This window comes from Scyliorhinus torazame, chromosome 5, assembly GCF_047496885.1.
Source record: "Scyliorhinus torazame isolate Kashiwa2021f chromosome 5, sScyTor2.1, whole genome shotgun sequence".
Taxonomy (NCBI): domain Eukaryota; kingdom Metazoa; phylum Chordata; class Chondrichthyes; order Carcharhiniformes; family Scyliorhinidae; genus Scyliorhinus; species Scyliorhinus torazame.
Genome location: NC_092711.1, coordinates 117,828,823 through 117,849,977, shown reverse-complemented (window position 1 = coordinate 117,849,977; position 21,155 = coordinate 117,828,823). Strand labels below are relative to the sequence as shown.

Genomic DNA, 21,155 nt, shown 5'->3' with positions numbered 1-21,155 from the left:
CATGACTCAAATTTAATTAGTAGATTAACTGTGCAGCAACAATTATCAAAGAGTGATCACAACATGACTGAATACAATGTCGGGTTTCAAAGTGAAAAACACGATTCAGATACTAGAATTTTAGACTTGGGTACGGCTGATTTTAATGGAATGAGACAGAGATCGTCCACGGTAAACTGGGAACATCTGTTAACGGGTCAAACAACTGAAGATCTGTGGAGAAATTTAAAGAAACATTGAATGAGATACAGAGCAAGTGTATACCCCTCAGAGGAAAAGGCTCCATTTCACACAAAAAAACAGCCATGGACAACTGAAGAAGTTTGAGACAACAAAAAACTAAAAGTGAGCGCTTACAAAAATGCAAAACATGCATAGATCCGGACAAATGGCAGAGATACAATGACCAGCAAAGGGTCACAAATCAGCGGCTATGAGCTAAATGGGATTATGAAAGGGAACTTGTAAGGCACATCAAAATCAAAAATAAAAGTTTTTATAGTTATATGAAGGAAAAGCGGGTGGACAGGAGTAATGTCCCACTAAAAGCTAAAAATGGAGATATTGTCAGTGATAATGGGGAAATGGCAGACATGTTGAACAATTAGTTTGTCTGTGTTTACAGTTGAAAAGGAGGATACTTTTCCAGAAGTCCCATAAAAATGACTAGTCGCTAGAGGGCAGGGACATCATCAACATAAGTATAGCATCGGTAACTAGGCAATTAATGGCACGAAAGAGTGACAAATCCCCAGGACCTGACGGGTTCCATCCGAGGGTGTTAAAGGAGGTAGAGGAACACATTGAAGATGCCCGAACTATAATCTTCCAGTGTTCCCTCGATTCACGAATAGTCCCTCTGGATTGGAAAATTGCACATGTCACTCCACTTTTAAGAAGGGTGAAGGGGAAACCAGGGAATTACAGACGGGTTAGCCGAGCATCTGGTAGGGAAATTGCTGGAGTCTATAGTCAGGAATGGGTAGCTGAACAGCTCGAAAAACTTTGGTCAATCAGCGAGAGCCAGCATGGATTCATGAAGGGAAAGTCATGCCTGCACACAAACACTCAGTTTGGGTTCCATCAAGAAAAGTAGGCTCCTGACCTCATTACAGCCTTGAGTCAAACACGACAGAAGAGCTGAATGCCAGAGATGAAGTGAGAGTGACTGCCCTTGACAGCAAGGAGCCTGAGCAGAACTGGAATGAATTGAAATCGGGGGAATACTCGCCGCTGGTTGGAGTCATACCCGGTACAACGCAAGATGGTTATGGTGGTTGGAGGTCAATCATCTCTGCTTGAGGGCTTCACTACAGGAGTTCCTCAGGGTGGTGTCCCCGGCACAACCATCTTCAGCTGCTTCATCAATTACCTCCCTTCCATCATTAGGTCAGATGTGGGATGCCCGCAGATGACTGCACAATGTTCAGCACCATTTGTGATTTCTCAGATAATGAAGCAGTCCATGTTCACATGCAGCAAGACCTGGGCAATATCGAGGCTTGGGCTGACAAGTGGCAAGTGACATTCACATCACACAAGTGCCAGGCAATGACCATCTCCTACAAGAGAGGATCTATCCAACACCCCTTGATATTCAATGGCATTACCATCAAAATCAACAACATGGGGGTTACTATTGATCAAAAACTGAACTGGACTAGCCATATTAATACTGTGGCTACCAGAGCAGGTCAAAGTCTAGGAATCCTACGAAGTAACTCACCTCCTGCCACCCCCCCCCCCCCCCCCCACCCCTCAAAGCCTGCCCACCATCTACAAGGCACAAGTCAGGAGTGCAATGAAATATTCTCCACTTGCCTGGATGAGTGAAGCTCCAACAACACTAAAAAACCTCAACAGCATCCAGGACAAAATAACCCACTTGATTGCTTCCCCTTCCACCAGCATTCAATCCCTCCACCGCCGATGAACAGTGGCAGCTGTGTGTACCATCTACAAGATGCACTGCAATAACTTGCCAAGGTTCCTTCCGCAACACCTTCCATACATACATACAGTCCAGATGAATGCATAAAATTGCAAGAAGATATTGACAGACTTGGTGAATGTACAAAAGTGTGGCAGATTGAATTTATTGTAAACAAGTTTCAGGTTATCCATTTTGGACGAAAAAAGGATAGAGCAGAGTACTTTCTAAATGGAAAGAGGTTACATACAGTGGATATTCAAATCGACTTGGGGTTAAGGAGCACAGATCCTTAAAAACCCACAACCACTACCATCCAGAAGGACAAGAGCAGCAGATACCTGGGAATCCCACCACCTGGAGGTTCCCCTCCAAGTCACTTGCCACCCCGACATGGAAATATAAAGCCGTTCCTTCACAGTCGCTGGGCTGAAATCCTGGAACTCCTCTCTAACAGCACTGTGGGTGTACCTACACCTCAGGTACTGCAGCAGCTCAAGAAGGCAGCTAACCACCACCTTCTGAAAGGCAATGAGGGATGGGCAATAAATGCTGGCCTAACCAGCGACAGCCACATCCCGTAAATTAATTTTGAAAAATCTTATTGAATTGTTTGAAGGTGTGACAAAGGTATTGGACAGTAGGATGTCTATAGGTGTTAGTTATATGAACTTCCAGAACACATTTGACAAAGTCTCAGATAAGGGACTAGTCAACTAAAGTGGAAGCCCATGAGGTTGAGGGCAAATTATTGACATGGTTAGGAAATTGTTTGACTGGCAGGCAAATGAGAATGGGGATCATTGGTAAGTATTCTAATTGGTAGGATGTGACTAGTGGTGTACCACAGGGATCTGTGTTGGGGCCACAATTATTCACACTATTCATTAATGACTTCAATGATGGCATAGAAAGACATATATCCAAATTTGCTGATGATACAAAGTTAGGTGACATTGTAGACAGTCCAGATGAATGCATAAAATTGCAAGAAGATATTGACAGACTTGGTGAATGTACAAAAGTGTGGCAGATTGAATTTATTGTAAACAAGTTTCAGGTTATCCATTTTGGACGAAAAAAGGATAGAGCAGAGTACTTTCTAAATGGAAAGAGGTTACATACAGCGGATATTCAAATCGACTTGGGGTTAAGGAGCACAGATCCTTAAAATGCCAGGAACAAGTGTAGAAAATGATCAAAAAGGCTAATGGAATGCCAGCCTTTATATCGAGAGGATTGGAGTACAAAGACACTGAACTTATGATGCAACTATACAAAACCCTGTTTAGACCCCACTTGGAATACTGTGAGCATTTTTGGGCACCACACCTTAGGAAGGATATATTAGCGTTGAAGGTAGTGCAACATAGGTTTACAATAATGATACCTGGACTACAGGGTTTAAGCTACAGGAGATATTACACAAATTAGGCATATTTTTCATGAATTGAGAAAGTTAAGGGGTGATCTAATCGAAGTATTAAAGAACAAAGAAAAGTACAGCACAGGAACAGGCCCTTCGGCCCTCCAAGCCCATGCCGACTATGATGCCTGGCTAAGCTAAAATCTTCTACACTTCCTGGATCCATATCCCTCTATTCCCATCCTATTCATGTATTTGTCAAAATGCCCCTTGAATGTTACTGTCATCCCTGCTTCCACCACCTCCTCCGGCAGCGAGTTCCAGGCACCCCCTACCCTCTGTGCAAAGAATTTGCCTCGTACCTCTCCTCTAAACCTTGCCCCTTGCACTTTAAACCTCTGCCCCCTAGTAATTGACCCCTCTACTCTGGGGAAAAACCTCTGACTATCCACTCTGTCTATGCCCCTCATAATTTTGTAGACCTCTATCAGGTCGCCCCTCAACCTCCATCGTTCCAGTAAGAACAAACCGAGTTTATTCAACCGCTCCTCATAGCCGATGCCCTCCATACCAGGCAACATCCTGGTAAATCTCTTCTGCACCCACTTAAAGCCTCCACATCCTTCTGGTAGTGCGGCAACCAGAATTGAACATTATGCTCCAAGTGTGGCCTAACTAAGGTTCTATACAGCTGCAACATGATTTGCCAACTTTTATACTCAATGCCCCAGCCAATGAAGGCAAGCATGCCGTATGCCTTCTTGACTACCTTCTCCTCCTGTGTTGCCCCTTTCAGTGACCTGTGGACCTGTACACCTATATCTCTCTGACTTTCAATACTCTTCAGGGTTCTACCATTCACTGTATATTCCTTACCTTCATTAGACTTTCCAATTGCATTACCTCACATTTGTCTGGATTAAACTCCATCTACCATGTCTCCGCCCAAGTCTCCAAACAATCTAAATCCTGCTGTATTCTCTGACAGTCCTCATCGCTATCGGCAATTCCACCAACCTTTGTGTCGTCTGCAAACTTACTAATCAGACCAGTTACATTTTCCTCCAAATCATTTATATATACCACGAACAGCAAAGGTCCCAGCACTGATCCCTGAAGAACACCACTAGTCACAGCCCTTCAATTAGAAAAGCACCCTTCCATTGTTACTCTCTGCCTTCTATGGCCTAGCCAGTTCTGTATCCACCTTGCCAGCTCACCCCTGGTCCCGTGTGACTTCACCTTTACTACCAGTCTATCATGAGGGACCTTGTCAAAGGCCTTACTGAAGTCCATATAGACAACATCCACTACCCTACCTGCATCAATCATCTTTGTGACCTCTTCAAAAAACTCTATCACGTTAGTGAGACACGACTTCCCCTTCACAAAACCATGCTGCCTCTCACTAATACGTCCATTTGCTTCCAAATGGGAGTAGATCCTGTCACGACGAATTCTCTCCGGTAATTTCCCTACCACTGACGTAAGGCTCACGGCCTGTAGTTCCCTGGATTATCCTTGCTACCCTTCTTAAACAGAGGAACAACATTGGCTATTCTCCAGTCCTCCGGATCATCACCTGAAGACAGTGATGATCCAAAGATTTTTGTCAAGGCCTCAGCAATTTCCTCTCCAGCCTCCTTCAAAGTTCTGGGGTAGATCCCATCAGGCCCTGGGGACTTATCTGCCTTAATATTTTTCAAGACGCCCAACACCTCGTCTTTTTGGATCTCAATGTGACCCAGGCTATCTACACACCCTTCTCCAGACTCAACATCCACCAATTCCTTCTCTTTGGTGAATACTGATGCAAAGTATTTAAGATATTAACATGGAAAGACAGTAGATAAAAATAAACTAACTTTACTGCTCGGCAATTCGTAAACTAGGGGGCATAGTCTAGAAATTCGGGCTAGACAGTTCAGGAGCGGTGTTTGCAAACATCTCTTCACTGAAAGGTTCATGGTAGCACAGTGGGTAGTACTGTTGCTTCACAGCTCCAGGGTCCCCGGTTCATTTCCCGGGCTTGGGTCACTGTCTGTGTGGAACTCTCTCCCACAAACAGCAGTTGAAGCCAGAACAGTTGTTAATTTTAAATCTGAGATAGATGGATTTTTGTTAAGCAAAGGTATTCAGGGGTATGGACAAAAGACATATAGAATTAGGCCACAGATCAACCACAATCTCATTAAATGGTGGGACAGGCTTGAGGGGCTGAATGGCCTACTCCTGTTCTGATGACCTTTCAAAGATTGAGAACAGACATGATCGGCCAAATAGTTTCCATCTGTACTGTATCATTCCACAACACAATGAATATTCAGTGTCATAGAGAGAGGAATCAATGACTGCGATTGAACCCAGCCAGAGTCAGCACCATCAGTGGAGGAGAGAGAGAGGGAAACGCAAAGAAGTCTTAAAACCTCTGCTTGGACCCAGAGGAGAACTTTCAGAAATCATACAATTTAAATCGTAGAATTTACAGTTCAGATGGAGACCATTCATCACTAGGGAGTCTGCACCGGCCGCTGGAAAGATCACCCGACTAAAGCTCACACCTCCATCCTATCCCCGTAATACCACGTAACCTTTTCGACACTAAAGGGAAACTTAACACCATATGGAACATAGCAGATCACCAATTCACAATTTGTGAGATTTTTAAATTAATTTCTTTCAATTGGTAACAAAGTTATTTGTATTAAATGTTTGAGCTATCAATGGTGCGGCTATTACCCAACATTCCTCGCGGCTCTGAATGTGCCCCAGTCACTCAACAGGAGCCAGTGCGCAGGCGCATTGCTGTACTTGGGACATGCGCAGCGTCACTTTTCTGCGAGCCGTGCGAATGCGGGAGGGTTTATTTTGACTGTGTGAGTAGGTGGGGCAGAGGGAGGAATGGAGCCGGGCTGCGGGGCTGGGGAGGGAGCGGAGGTTTCATAAATACCGGGTGCAGGTCCCAGGGCCGGAATAAGATTCTGCAGGTCGCGCGCTTGCATCTGTGGGGCTTTTATCCGGGATCAGGCCCAGTTCCGGGGCCGCCATCTTGGTTTAGCGGGGAGCAGAGCGCATGCGCGGCCATCTTGCTAACAATGGAATCAGAATCCCGACAATGCAGAAGGAGCCATTCGGCCCATCGAGTCTGCACCCACCCGTGGAAAGAACAACTTGCCCACGCCCCCACCCTATACCCATAACCCCACTTAATCATTTGGACGCTAAGGGGACATTTAGCGTGGCCAATCCACTTAAACTGCACATCTTTGGACTGGCAGAGCTTCAGGGTTCCAGTTACCAGGAGAGAAAATGTTTGTCTCATTTGGGAAAGGTACAGGTTAAAGGGCGCCATCTTTAGAGGAGGGAGGTTCTGGAAGGCGTGTGTGTGGCAATCCGAATAACAAGAATTAGAACGTAAGAATTAGGAGCAGAAAGAGGCCATTCGGATAATCAAGGCTGCTCTGCCATTCAGTAAACTCATGGTTCACCAGATCATTGTCTTAGCTCCATTTTCCCCTGGCACCCATCCTTCCTAACCCTTGACTCCCTTGTGGGTAAATGGTGTATGACACAACATTGAATATACTCTGCTCACTGGGGGAGAGAATACCACCGGCTACTGGTCCTCTGAAAGAAGCAATTTCTCCTCATCTCTATCTTAGACTTTGATGTCTAAACTGTACCTGCAGTTCTAGATTCCCTATCGAGAGGAAACATCCTTTCAGGACTTACCCTGTCAACCTCCCTCAGAATCTTATATATACTTCAGTAAGATAACGTCTCATTTATCTAAATGGCAATGAGTATTTGTGTAACCTGCCAAACTTTTCCTCACTGTAGGCAGCATGGTAGCACAATGGTTATCACTGTGGCTTCACAGCGCCAGGGTCCCAGGTTCGATTCCCGGCTTGGGTCAAAGTCTGTGTGGAGTCTGCACGTTCTCACCGTGTCTGTGTGGGTTTCCTCCGGGTGCTTCAGTTTCCTCCCACAAGTCCTGAAAGACCTGCTTGTTAGGTGAATCGGACATTCTGAATTCTCCCTCCGTGTCCCCAAACAGGCACCGGAGTGTGGCGATCTGATTGAGGTCTACAAAATTATGTGGGGCACAGACAGAGTGGATAGTCAGAGACTTTTTCCCCAGGGTAGAGGGGTTAATTACTAGAGGGCATAGGTTTAAGGTGCGAGGGGCAAGGTTTAGAGGAGAGGTACGAGGTAATTTTTTTTACACAGAGGGTAGTTGGTGCCTAGAACTGGCTGCCGGAGGAGGTGGTGGAAGCTGGGACAATAGTGGCGTTTAAGGGGCATCTTGACAAATACATGAATATGATGGGAATAGAGGAATATGGACCCCGGAAGTGTACAAGATTTTAGTTGAGACGGGCAGCATTGTCGGCACAGGCTTGAAGGGCCGAAGGGCCTGTTCCTGTGCTGTACTTTTCTTTGTTCTTTGACTGGGGGCTTCATTGCACTGTTAATGTAAGCCTACTTGTGACAATAAAGATTTATTATTCTAAAACAAATCCCTTCATGCGAGGATTCAAATCTTGCCCGACCTGCTTCCTAAGCAGGTCGCATTTTACATAATCCAATGCCAGGAACAGGAGAAGGGAATGTTATGAATTTATATACTGGATTGACTGATGTATTTTGGGAAATTATTTTGCAGGGAGTTAGAAGGTGAGGATTTACACACAATTTGAAGTCAAGAAAAAATGTTTATCTCTTAATTTCTAACCACAAATGACACATGAATCTTGTAATCTGTTTTTACAGTTAGGAGCTTTGAAGACTGCGATTTTCTCTGATTCCAGTGCTTCTGATATCTTTCCAGCTGCAGGCTCCAGCAGGAGGTTTTAAATTTGAAAACAGTGAATTGTTCCAGAGGTGAGTATTATTGCGCATTCATCTAGTTTAGCACAGTGGGCGAAATAGCTGGCTTACAATGCAGAACAATGCCAGCAGCGCGGGTTCAATTCCCGTACCAGCCTCCCCGAACAGGCGCCGGAATGTGGCGACTAGGGGCTTTTCACAGTAACTTCATTGAAGCCTACTTGTGACAATAAGCGATTATTATATTAAATTATTATATTATTATTTATAATTTAGAGTTTTCAGTGTTGTGCTTAGTTGTCTGTGCTCTGGTTCCAGGGCTCTACGGAAGGTTTGGCTCCTTAATTGTGGATCTGAATCCATGTTCGCCCGCTGATGTTTCACATCTTCCCTCCCTGAACACCAGTCTGCCATTGTTTAACTTCTTCTGTCTCTAACAGTGGGTTTGCTTTAACCATGTTTGGTATTTTACTGCAGTGTGGGTCGATATTGCTTGTTAATGTTGGTCTCTGGCCTCCAGCAGAGCTCCTTTTCCCACAGAGTCATTGAATTATTACGGTACAGGTGAAGGCCATTCAGCCCATCATGCCCATGCTCTTTGCAAGAACTAATCAGCCCCTCCCACTCCCCTGCTCTTTCTTCATATCCCTGCAGCGTGTTTTCTTTCCAGGGTATTGTCCAATTCCCTTTGTTTTGCTGTTTCAGTTTGGCTGGAGTGGAGATGGAGGAGAAGCTTCTGGGTTTAACCCTGAGGACTTAATACCCCAGTTTGGAGCAACGATTTCAGATTTGAAATTGTCAAGGGAGGTAGGTTCCAAGGGAGATTGGGTTGCTAAACTGACATTTAGGCCAATCCCCAGTTATCTGTGGAGAAGATGAACAAAGAACAAAGAAATGTACAGCACAGGAACAGGCCCTTCGGCCCTCCAAGCCCATGCCGACCATGCTGCCCGACTAAACTACAATCTTCTACACTTCCTGGGTCCGTATCCTTCTATTCCCATCCTATTCATGTATTTGTCAAGATGCCCCTAAAATGTCACTATCGTCCCTGCTTCCACCACCTCCTCCGGTAGCGAGTTCCAGGCACCCACTACCCTCTGCGTAAAAAACTTGCCTCGTACATCTACTCTGAACCTTTCCCCTCTTACCTTAAACCTATGCCCCCTAGTAATTGACCCCTCTACCCTGGGGAAAAGCCTCTGAATATCCACTCTGTCTATGCCCCTCATAATTTTGTATACCTCTATCAGGTCTCCCCTCAACCTCCTTCGTTCCAGTGAGAACAAACCAAGTTTATTCAACCGCTCCTCATAGCTAATGCCCTCCATACCAGGCAACATTCTGGTAAATCTCTTCTGCACCCTCTCTAAAGCCTCCACATCCTTCTGGTCGTGTGGCGACCAGAATTGAACACTATACTCCAAGTGTGGCCTAACTAAGGTTCTATACAGCTGCAACATGACTTGCCAATTCTTATACTCAATGCCCCGACCAATGAAGGCAAGCATTCCGTATGCCTTCTTGACTACCTTCTCCACCTGTGTTGCCCCTTTCAATGACCTGTGGACCTGTACTCCTAGATCTCTTTGACTTTCAATACTCTTGAGGGTTCTACCATTCACTGTATATTCCCTACCTGCATTAGACCTTCCAAAATGCATTACCTCACATTTGTCCGGATTAAACTCCATCTGCCATCTCTCTGCCCAAGTCTCCAAACAATCTAAATCCTGCTGTATCCTCCGACAGTCCTCATCGCTATCCGCAATTCCACCAACCTTTGTGTCGTCTGCAAACTTACTAATCAGACCAGTTACATTTTCCTCCAAATCATTTATATATACTACAAAGAGCAAAGGTCCCAGCACTGATCCCTGCGGAACACCACTGGTCACAGCCCTCCAATGAGAAAAGCATCCTTCCATTGCTACTCCCTGCCTTCTATGGCCTAGCCAGTTCTGTATCCACCTTGCCAGCTCACCCCTGAACCCGTGTGACTTCACCTTTTGTACTAGTCTACCATGAGGGACCTTGTCAAAGGCCTTACTGAAGTCCATATAGACAACATCCACTGCCCTACCTGCATCAATCATCTTAGTGACCTCCTCGAAAACTCTATCAAGTTAGTGAGACACGACCTCCCCTTCACAAAACCGTGCTGCCTCTCACTAATACGTCCATTTGCTTCAGAATGGGAGTAGATCCTGTCTCGAAGAATTCTCTCCAGTAATTTCCCTACCACTGAAGTAAGGCTCACCGGCCTGTAGTTCCCGGGATTATCCTTGCTACCCTTCATAAACAGAGGAACAACATTGGCTATTCTCCAGTCCTCCGGGACATCCCCTGAAAACAGCGAGGATCCAAAGATTTCTGTCAAGGCCTCAGCAATTTCCTCTCCAGCCTCCTTCAGTATTCTGGGGTAGATCCCATCAGGCCCTGGGGACTTATCTACCTTAATATTTTTTAAGACACCCAGCACCTCGTCTTTTTGGATCACAATGTGACCCAGGCTATCTACACCCCCTTCTCCAGACTCAACATCTACCAATTCCTTCTCTTTGGTGAATACTGCTGCAAAGTATTCATTTAGTACCTCGCCCATTTCCTCTGGCTCCACACATAGATTCCCTTGCCTATCCTTCAGTGGGCCAACCCTTTCCCTGGCTACCCTCTTGCTTTTTATGTACATGTAAAAAACCTTGGGATTTTCCTTAACCCTATTTGCCAATGACGTTTCGTGACCCCTTCTAGCCCTCCTGACTCCTTGCTTAAGTTCCTTCCTACTTTCCTTATATTCCATGCAGGCTTCGTCTGTTCCCAGCCTTTTAGCCCTGACAAATGCCTCCTTTTTCTTTTTGACGAGGCCTACAATATCACTCGTCATCCAAGGTTCCCGAAAATTGCCGTATTTATCCTTCTTCCTCACAGGAACATGCCGGTCCTGTATTCCTTTCAACTGCCACTTGAAAGCCTCCCACATGTCAGATGTTGATTTGCCCTCAAACATCCGCCCCCAATCTATGTTCTTCAGTTCCCGCCTAATATTGTTATAATTAGCCTTCCCCCAATTTAGCACATTCATCCTAGGACCACTCTTATCCTTGTCCACCAGTACTTTAAAACTTACTGAATTGTGGTCACTGTTACCGAAATGCTCCCCTACTGAAACATCTACCACCTGGCCGGGCTCATTCCCCAATACCAGGTCCAGTACCGCCCCTTCCCTAGTTGGACTGTCTACATATTGTTTTAAGAAGTTCTCCTGGATGCTCCTTACAAACTCCGCCCCGTCTAAGCCCCTGGCACTAAGTGAGTCCCAGTCAATATTGGGGAAGTTGAAGTCTCCCATCACCACAACCCTGTTGTTTTTACTCTTTTCCAAAATCTGTCTACCTATCTGCTCCTCTATCTCCCGCTGGCTGTTGGGAGGCCTGTAGTATACCCCCAACATTGTGACTGCACCCTTCTTATTCCTGATCTCTAACCATATAGCCTCACTGCCCTCTGAGGTGTCCTCTCGCAGTACAGCTGTGATATTCTCCCGAACAAGTAGCGCAACTCCGCCTCCCCTTTTACATCCCCCTCTATCCTGCCTGAAACATCTAAATCCTGGAACGTTTAGCTGCCAATCCTGCCCTTCCCTCAACCAGGTCTCTGTAATGGCAACAACATCATAGTTCCAAGTACTAATCCAAGCTCTAAGTTCATCTGCCTTACCCGTAATACTTCTTGCATTAAAACATATGCACTTCAGGCCACCAGACCCGCTGTGTTCAGCAACTTCTCCCTGTCTGCTCTGTCTCAGAGCCACACTGTCCCTATTCCCTAGTTCTCCCTCAATGCTCTCACCTTCTGACCTATTGCTCCCGTGCCCACCCCCCTGCCATACTAGTTTAAACCCTCCCGTGTGACACTAGCAAACCTCGCGGCCAGGATATTTATGCCTCTCCGGTTTAGATGCAACCCGTCCTTCTTATACAGGTCACACCTGCCCCGGAAGAGCTCCCAGTGGTCCAGATAATGGAAACCCTCCCTCCTGCACCAGCTGTTTAGCCACGTGTTTAGCTGCTCTGTCTTCCTATTTCTAGCCTCGCTGGCACGTGGCACAGGGAGTAATCCCGAGATTACAACCCTCGAGGCCCTGTCTTTTAACTTTCTGCCTAGCTCCCTGAACTCCTGCTGCAGGACCTCATGCCCCTTCCTGCCTATGTCGTTAGTACCAATATGTACAACGACCTCTGCCTGTTTGCCCTCCCCCTTCAGGATGCCCTCTACCCGTTCGGAGACATCCTGGACCCTGGCACCAGGGAGGCAACATACCATCCTGGAGTCTCTTTCACGTCCACAGAAGCGCCTATCTGTGCCCCTGACTATAGAGTCCCCTATTACTATTACTCTTCTGCGCTTTGACCCTCCCTTCTGAACATCAGAGCCAGCCGTGGTGCCACTGCTCTGGCTGCTGCTGTTTTCCCCTGATAGGCTATCCCCCCAACAGTATCCAAAGGGGTATATCTGTTCGAGAGGGGGACAACCACAGGGGATTCCTGCACTGACTGCCTGACCTTTCTGGTGGTCACCCATTTCTCTGCCTGCACCTTGGGTGTGACCACATTTACATAACTGCGATCTATGACGCTTTCCGCCACCTGCATGCTCCTAAGTGCATCCAATTGCTGCTCCAACCGAACCATGCGGTCTGTGAGGAGCTGCAGTTGGGTGCACTTTCTGCAGATGAAGCCATCCGGGACGCTGGAAGCTTCCCGGACCTGCCACATCTCACAGTCAGAGCACAGCACCCCTCTAACTGACATTGCGTCAATTAATTAAAATTAAAAAAAAAAATTTTAAATATTTTTTTTTAAATTTCAAAGTTACTATTAACTATCTGTTTCCTAGCACTAGATTTCTACTAGAAATGCGAAAGCTAAATATAGTACTCTCCGATCTCTGGCTTAGATATCCCTCTAAATTATAATTAAGTAATTATGTTTAATTAGTTACCAATGCTCAATTTTTTTTAATTTAGTGTAGAATCCCAACCAGCCACTCAGGCCACAGCTTTTCTGTGATGTCACTTCAGTTTCCCCCCGACACACACAATTGAAAAAGGTATAAAAGTAAAAATGAGTAAAAATCACTTACTTACCTTCTTAGTGTTAATAATAAAATATGGTACTTACCTCACACCAATGGGTTTTATTATTAGGTTAGAGGAGGAGGGCGGGTGGGAGACACTACACGTGTAGTGTCTCGGGTTTCCTCTCCACCAGAATTTATTGGTTGGGGGGGGGGGGGGGCCTTCCCAGAAGTCCGCGAGTCGAACTTCCGGTTTCCGCATGATATAAAAAAAATAAAACAGAGAAGAAGAACAGACACGGGACCAGGTAAGGGTTTTTAAAGTAACTACTCACCTCCAAGAAGGCCCCTGCGCACCGCTCCCGCCGAAATTCAAAGGGTTGCTCCTGCAAAGGTAAGGGTTTTTAAAGTAACTACTCACCTCCCAGAAGGCCCCTGCGCACCGCTGCCGCCGAAATTCAAAGGGCTGCTCCTGCAAAGGTAAGGGTTTTTAAAGTAACTACTCACCTCCCAGAAGGCCCCTGCGCACCGCTCCCGCCGAAATTCAAAGAGCTGCTCCTGCAAAGGTAAGGGTTTTTAAAGTAACTACTCACCTCCCAGAAGGCCCCTGCGCACCGCTCCCGCCGAAATTCAAAGGGCTGCTCCTGTAAAGGTAAGGGTTTTTAAAGTAACTACTCACCTCCCAGAAGGCCCCTGCAAACCGCTCCCGCCGAAATTCAAAGGGCTGCTCCTGCAAAGGTAAGGGTTTTTAAAGTAACTACTCACCTCCCAGAAGGCCCCTGCGCACCGCTGCCGCCGAAATCCAAAGGGCTGCTCCTGCAAAGGTAAGGGTTTTTAAAGTAACTACTCACTTCCCAGAAGGCCCCTGCGCACCGCTCCCACCGAAATTCAAAGGGCAGCTCCTGCAAAGGTAAGGGTTTTTAAAGTAACTACTCACCTCCCAGAAGGCCCCTGCGCACCGCTCCCGCCAAAATTCAATGAGGTTTTGCTTTCTTCAACCACTGCAGTCCGTGTTGTGAAAGGACTCGAACAATGTTGTTAGATAAGGAGTTACAGGATTTACACCCAGCCATGATGCAGCAATGCCAAAAATGCCCAATTCAGTGTCAATGATTTGTATTTATATACGTTTAACATTTTCAAAGACATTTCACAGAAATGGCAGAAAGCATCATTTGACACTGAGCCACATGACGGGATATTAGAGCAGGTAACCGAAAGCTTGGTCAAAGAAGATTTTCATGATTTTCAATGAGGTTACGAAATGGAGAGATTTAAGGAGGAAATTCCTGAGGCCGAGGGAACTGAAACAACAGCCAGCAGTGCTAGTGTGATTGAAATGTGGAACGCTCATGGTGCTGCAATGAGATGAGCACAGATTTCTCGCAGAGTTGTGTGACTGGAGGAGATTTCAGAGAGCGGGATGGTCACGCCCAGAGATACATGGTCGGAAGCTCAGTTTGGGCTCAAAGGTGGCAACCATGTTGTGAAGTTGGTTCAGCTTCAGATAGTTACTGGAGAGAGGGATGGAGTCCGTGGTTTAGAGAGTGGAATTGGTATCAGGATCACTCTCTATTATGTGTATCTTCATGTATGAATCTCTATCTATATGTCACTCTCTATCTCTCTTCACCCCTAGTGTCCAAACTCTCGTACAGTCCCTGACCGGGTGGCAGGTTCCCTTCTCTGAAGGACATTACTGAACCAGTTGGGTTTTATGACAGTCCAGCAGTTTTCATGGTCACCTTTTCCCAGTGCCGGCCCCACAAATGACCAGATTCATTCAGCTCAATTTCACAATATGCCTTTGTGTTTTTGTGGGTTCTCGCTCACTCCCTTTTTTATGTTTTAAATCAATTTCACAGGCTGTTACAAGGGGAGAGTTTGCAGTCAGAAAACGGAAACCAAACATCACATCAGGATCAGACGAAGTCGCCTATTTTATCATAACCTGAATATGATCAGATTTTAAACATGGAAGAAAAAAGCACCGTTCACAGTGAAGAGAAACCGTACACGTGTTCTGTGTGTGGGCGAGGCTTCAACCAGTCATCAAGCCTCTCAAGACACAAACGCAGTCACAACAGGGAGAAGTTGTGGAAATGTGGGGACTGTGGGAAAGGATTCACTCATTCATCCGCGCTACAGAATCACCAGCGGGTTCACACAGGGGAAAGACCGTTCACCTGCTCGGAGTGTGGGAAGGGATTCACTCGGTCAGCCACCTTGCTGAATCATCGGCGAGTTCACACTGGGGAGAGGTTGTTCGCCTGCTCCGAGTGTGGGAAGGGATTCACTCAGTCATCCCACCTGCTGACACACCAGCGAGTTCACACTGGGGAAAAGCCATTCATCTGCTCTGAATGTGGGAAGGGATTCTCTCGGTCATCCCACTTGCTGACACACTGGCGGGTTCACACTGGAGAGAGACCATTCACCTGTTCAGAGTGTGGGAAGGGATTCATTCAATTATCCAACCTCTTGGCTCACCGGCAGGTTCACAGTGGAGAGAGACCGTTCACCTGCTCCGAGTGCGGGAAGGGATTCACTCAGTCCGGCAGCCTGCATTTACACAGACTCACTCACACTGGGGAGAGACCTTTCACCTGTTCAGAGTGTGGGAAGGGATTCATTCGATCATCCGACTTGCGAATACACCAGCGAGTGCACACTGACGAGAGCCCTTTTAAATGCGCAGACTGCAGGAAGTGCTATAAAAGTTCTGGACAATTGATCTCCCATCAACGTGTTCACACTGATGAGAGACCGTTCAGGTGCTCTCAATGCGGGACTGGGTTCAGACGAACAACAAACCTGACTGTACATCAACGAGTTCACACTGGAGAGAGACCGTTCACCTGCTCCGTGTGTGGGAAGGGATTCACTGATTTATCCACCCTTCTAAAACACAAGCGCTTGCACACTGGAGAGAGGCCGTTCACCTGCCCTGAGTGTGGGAAGGGATTCACTCAGTCAGCCAACCTGCTGAGGCACCAGCGGATTCACACTGGAGAGAGGCCATTCATCTGCTCTGACTGTGGGAAAGGATTCATTGAGTTATCCAATCTGCTGAGACACCAGCGGGTTCACAAGTAACTACCGTGATTTGATTTTGCTGTTCACCAGATCCAGGACTGAACCATATTCACTGGGATCTGTTTTTGTTCTTCTTCCTCTCTTCACCCCTCATGTCAGTCACACATTCCTCTCCTAATCACCCTGTATTTCTGTCTGAGTACACCGTATCTTTCCATCTGATCTTCGACATTTCTCTTTTTCCTCCTGACAGCCCCATGTCCATCATTTGCCTCACAACATTTCCTCCCTCTCTCTCCACAGTAGATATCCAGACCATTTCAATCCCTTCTCGGCTACAGTCTTCAATGTTTCCACAATCTACACCCCCCCCCGGCCGATTTACTGGTTCCTGACCTTGTGCTTTCTTGTCCAGTTACACATCCATCTCAGCATCTGAATCTCATTCTTATCCAGTTGTTGTTCCTCTCTTGTTGATATTGTCCAAGTTCCTGCACTATATAACAAGGCCAGTCTCACAGTTGTCTTTTTGATTCTCCCTTTTCAGTTTCAATTATCATTTTCTATCACATAACATTCCATCGCACTTCTTCCAACCAGAACTCATCTGATTCTTCATTTCCAAACTTCCATCTTCTGCCATCACTGACTCCAGATACTTGAAGCTACTCACATTCTCCAAATCTCCACCCATAATCTTTACACCTGCACTCTGATCCCCCTCCCTAATCTCAATAACAGCCCATAACTTGGGTCTTTGGTTCACTGATGACTTTGAGGGAGGTGCACGGTGGCACAGTGGTTAGCACTGCTGCCTCATAGTGCCAGGACCTGGTTCAATTCCGGTCTTGGATAAATGTCTGTGCGTAGTTTGCACGTTCTCCTCTTGTCTGCGTGGGTTTCCTCCTGGTGCACTGGTTCCCTCCAACAATCAAACCATGTGCTGGTTAGGTGGATTGGCCACGATCGGCACGTGGAGTTGCGGGGATAGGGTGGGTGAGTGGACCTCAGTAGTTTGCTCTTTCAGAGGGTCCTTGCAGACTCGATGAGCTGAATAGCTTCCTGCACTGTAGGGATTCTATGATTCTAAGTCTGTCATCCTTACCAGGTCCATACAGACTTGAAACGTCAATCTTTTCTCTCTCCAGCATTTTCTGTTTTTATTTCTGATTTCCAGCATCCGCAGTATTTTGCTTTTATTTAATACAATAGTTTTGTTACAAAGAACAATACAGCACAGGAACAGGCCCTTCGGCCCTCCAATCCTGCGACAATCACGTGTCCTATCTAGACCAACCGCCTGTATCCTTCTGTATCCCGTCTGTTCATGTACCTATCCAGATAAGTCTGAAAGGTCGCTAACGTATCTGCCTCAACCACCTCACTTGGCAGAGCATTCCAGGCCACCACTGATGTGTTGGGTGTTCTGGATCACATACAGGTCACCGACACTTGAAATAGTGCAACACTATTTTATTGAATCATTAACTGTTTAAACATACTCAGATTGTGGGTTAATACGATACTAGCTTTAACTAAAGACCTTTGCCTTGTCCTAACCAGTCGATGCACTCAGCACATGGTGAATGTCTGTGTTGCAGGCTGTGAGCTCTGTCCTCCTAGCTAGCTGCTACTCGAATGAGCGGGAACTCTGATGCCCCCTGTCTTTATAGTGCGTGTGCTCTCACTGGTGATTGACTGCAGTGTTGTGTGTGCTGATTGGTCCCACTGTGTGTCCATCAGTGTGTGTCTGCACCTTGATATACTGGTGTATATTATGACAACCACCACCCTCTGTTTAAAATGACTTACCCCACACATCTCCACTGAACCTTTCCCCCCTCACCTTGAACTTGTGCCCCCTTGTAATTGTCATTTCCACCCTGGGAAAAAGCCTCCAACTGTTCAACCTATCTATACTCCTAATAATTTTATAAACTTCTATCAGGTCGCCCCTCAGCCTCCGTCTCTCGAAGGAGAACAATCCCAGTTTATTAAATCTCTCCTCACAGCTAATACTAGGCAACATCCTGTACAGAACACAGAATTAATCCATCTTGCATCACCACATAAGAACTAAGAGCAGGAGTAGGCAATTCAGCCCCTCGAGCCGACTACGCCATTCAATATGATCATGGCTGATCTCCTCTCGGACTCAACTCCACTCTCCTGCCCATTCTCCACACCCTTCGACCCATTACAAATTTAAAAAATCTGTCCATCTCCTCTTTAAATTTACTCAAAGTCCCGGATCCACTGCTCTCCTGGGTAGTGAATTCCACAGATTCACGGCCCTTTGAGAGAAATAATATCTCCTCATCTCTGTTTTTAATCTGCTACCCCTTACCCTCAAACTATGACCTCTAGTTCTAGATTGCCCCACAAGAGTCTACTTTGTCGATATCTTTTATCATCTTATATATCTCAATTAGATCTCCTCTCATTCTTCTAAACTGGACAGAGTATAGGCCTAAACTGCTCAATCTCTGTTCATAAGACAAACTCCTCATCTCAGGAATCTAGTGAACCTCCTCTGAATTTCCTCTAATGCAACTACATTCCTCCTCAGATAAGGGGACCAAAACTGCACACAGTACCCCAAGTGTGGTCTCACCAATGCCTTCTAGAGTTGCAGCAACACTTCCTACTTTTATACTCTAAACCTTTAGCTATATGTAGTCCATTTGCCTTCCTGATTACCTGTGGTACCTGCATACTAGTATCCTGAGATTAGGATTAGATCACAGAAACATTCAATCCAATCTCAGTGTGTTGACAAAATTCCTGTTCACTAATCAAGTTTTCAATGACAATGTTACAATCCATAATTTTCCACGTGGACAGAATGTGCCCCATCAATGACCACAGGAGCCCAGTGTGATTCCTTGGCACCAGGTTGTACTCTTGAGCATGTTCAGTACAAGTAGTGGATGTGGAACATGCTGATCGGGAGCTGGGAGGAGATTGCATTGAATTAAGTAAAAAGGAAAATTGTCATTGCCCCACATGACCATGGGCTGCTCTCCCCTTTGAGCTCAGTAAGAAGTCTTACAACACCAGGTTAAAGTCCAACAGGTTTGTTTCGGATCACCAGCTTTCGGAAGGAGCACTGCTCTGAAAGCTAGTGCTTCGAAACAAACCTGTTGGCCTTTAACCTGGTGTTGTCAGACTTCTTACTCAGCTCACCCCAGTCCAACGCCAGCATCTCCACATCATGGCTCCCCTTTGAGGGGAGAGCTGACTGGTGAAGATTTAACCTGAGGATCACCACACCTCAGGCAAAGAGCAAGGTAATAATAATCTTTATTATTGTCACAAGTAGGCTTACATTAACACTGTAATGAGGTTACTGTGAAAATCCCCGAGTCGCCACGTCTGGCGCCTGTTTGGGTACACAGAGGGAGAATTCAGAATGTCCAATTCACCGAACAACCATGTTTTCCAGGAGGTTGAGCAGGCCTTCATGAATAACCTCAGCCAGTACAGGAATTGAACTGTGCTGTTGGCCTTGCTCTGCATCATGAACCAGCTATCCAGCGAACTGAGCTAAACAGAATATTGAGTCGCGAAATGGACCATTTGGTTTCACTAATCTGGACTGGTGTTTATAGTTCTTGAAATTCTTTCAAGTCCATCAGCCTGCCTTTCTATTCTCTTATCTCTCATGTAATCATCTAATTTCCTTTTGAAAACATTTAAATTATTTCATCTAAACCATTTCCTGTGGTATTGAATTGCACATTCTAACAGCGCTCTTGAGTAAAGACATTTTTCCTTCTTTCCCTCTTGGATTTATTACTTGCTAATTTTATATATGGCCCTAATTTTTGATTTTTACCCAAGTGGAAATATTGTCTTCACATAGAATCATATAACCACTTAAGCCCACACCTCCTCCATATCCCCGTAACCCAGTAATTCCACCTAACCTTTTCTGGTCACTAAGGGCAATTTAGCACAAGGTAGGGTGGAAGTGAGGGCTTAAGTGGATCGGTGCAAACTGGATGGGCGGAATTGCCTCCTTCTGCACTCTGTTCTATGTTCAGACTTCCCGCGCCGCGGAAAGTCCCATATCAATGAGTGTAGGAGGCCAGTGCGCAGGTGCAGTGTGGGTGTGCTCTGAGCATGCTCAGTGTCAGTCATAGTGAGAGTGAAGAGGATTGGACGGTTCAGGAAGTGGGAGGAGATTGTGGGCACGAGGTAGGAATGGAAACCACCGCTTAGGAGCAGGGCTGAGGCCTCGAAGAAGAGGCCGCTGGCCCCGTGTTTACCCCGCCTGGCCGCCCGCAGTGACAGGCCTGGGGGGAGCGGGCTCACTGGCCGCCATCTTGCGAGTGGGAGCCAGGGAGGCGGTGCTTCCTCCCCGGTGACAGGCCCTGGTTACCCAGGCAACCAGACGCCGCCATCCTGGAAAAGGAAGGCGGGGCCTGTTCAGGGGGCGGGGCAGTTTGGGCGGCCATTTTGGTGAGGGAGCGGGTTGGGCTTGTTCAGGGAAAAGGAATCCGCCATTCGGCCCCTCGAGCTTGCTGCACCATTCAGTAAGACCATGGCTGATCGGATTATGACCACAACACCACATTCCCACCTACCCCAATAACATTTCACCCCCTTGCTCATCAAGAATCTATCCGACTCTGCCTTAAATATATTCAATATCACTGTTTCTGGGAAGAGAGTTCCAGAAATCCACGACCTTCTGAGACAAAAACATTCTCCTCATCTTCATTCCAAATGGGAGGCCCCTTATTTTTAAACCATGTCCTTTAGTTCTGGTCACTGCCTCAGGGGAAACATCCTTCAACATCCACCCTGTCAAGTCCTCTCAGGACCTGATATGTTTTGTCAGTTCACCTCTCGAACTTCAAACTCTGGTGGCTTCAGGCCCAGCCTGTCCCACTTTTCTAATGCATTTCT

At 46.4% G+C, this 21,155-nt stretch overlaps 2 protein-coding genes across 2 annotated transcripts in view; both read left to right on the top strand.

Moving 5' to 3' along the window:
* Positions 1 to 21,155, top strand: part of LOC140421682 (leucine-rich repeat and immunoglobulin-like domain-containing nogo receptor-interacting protein 1) — a 216,193-nt gene that overhangs the window by 167,342 nt on the left and 27,696 nt on the right. The gene's annotated exons all lie outside the window — the stretch shown is intronic.
* LOC140421716 (uncharacterized) overlaps positions 1 to 21,155 on the top strand; it is a 29,868-nt gene that overhangs the window by 3,588 nt on the left and 5,125 nt on the right. Inside the window, exon 3 of the mRNA XM_072506578.1 lies at positions 15,206 to 16,297. Coding sequence (XP_072362679.1) covers positions 15,206 to 16,297 — 1,092 coding nt within the window. The remainder of the gene's footprint in view (positions 1 to 15,205; positions 16,298 to 21,155) is intronic.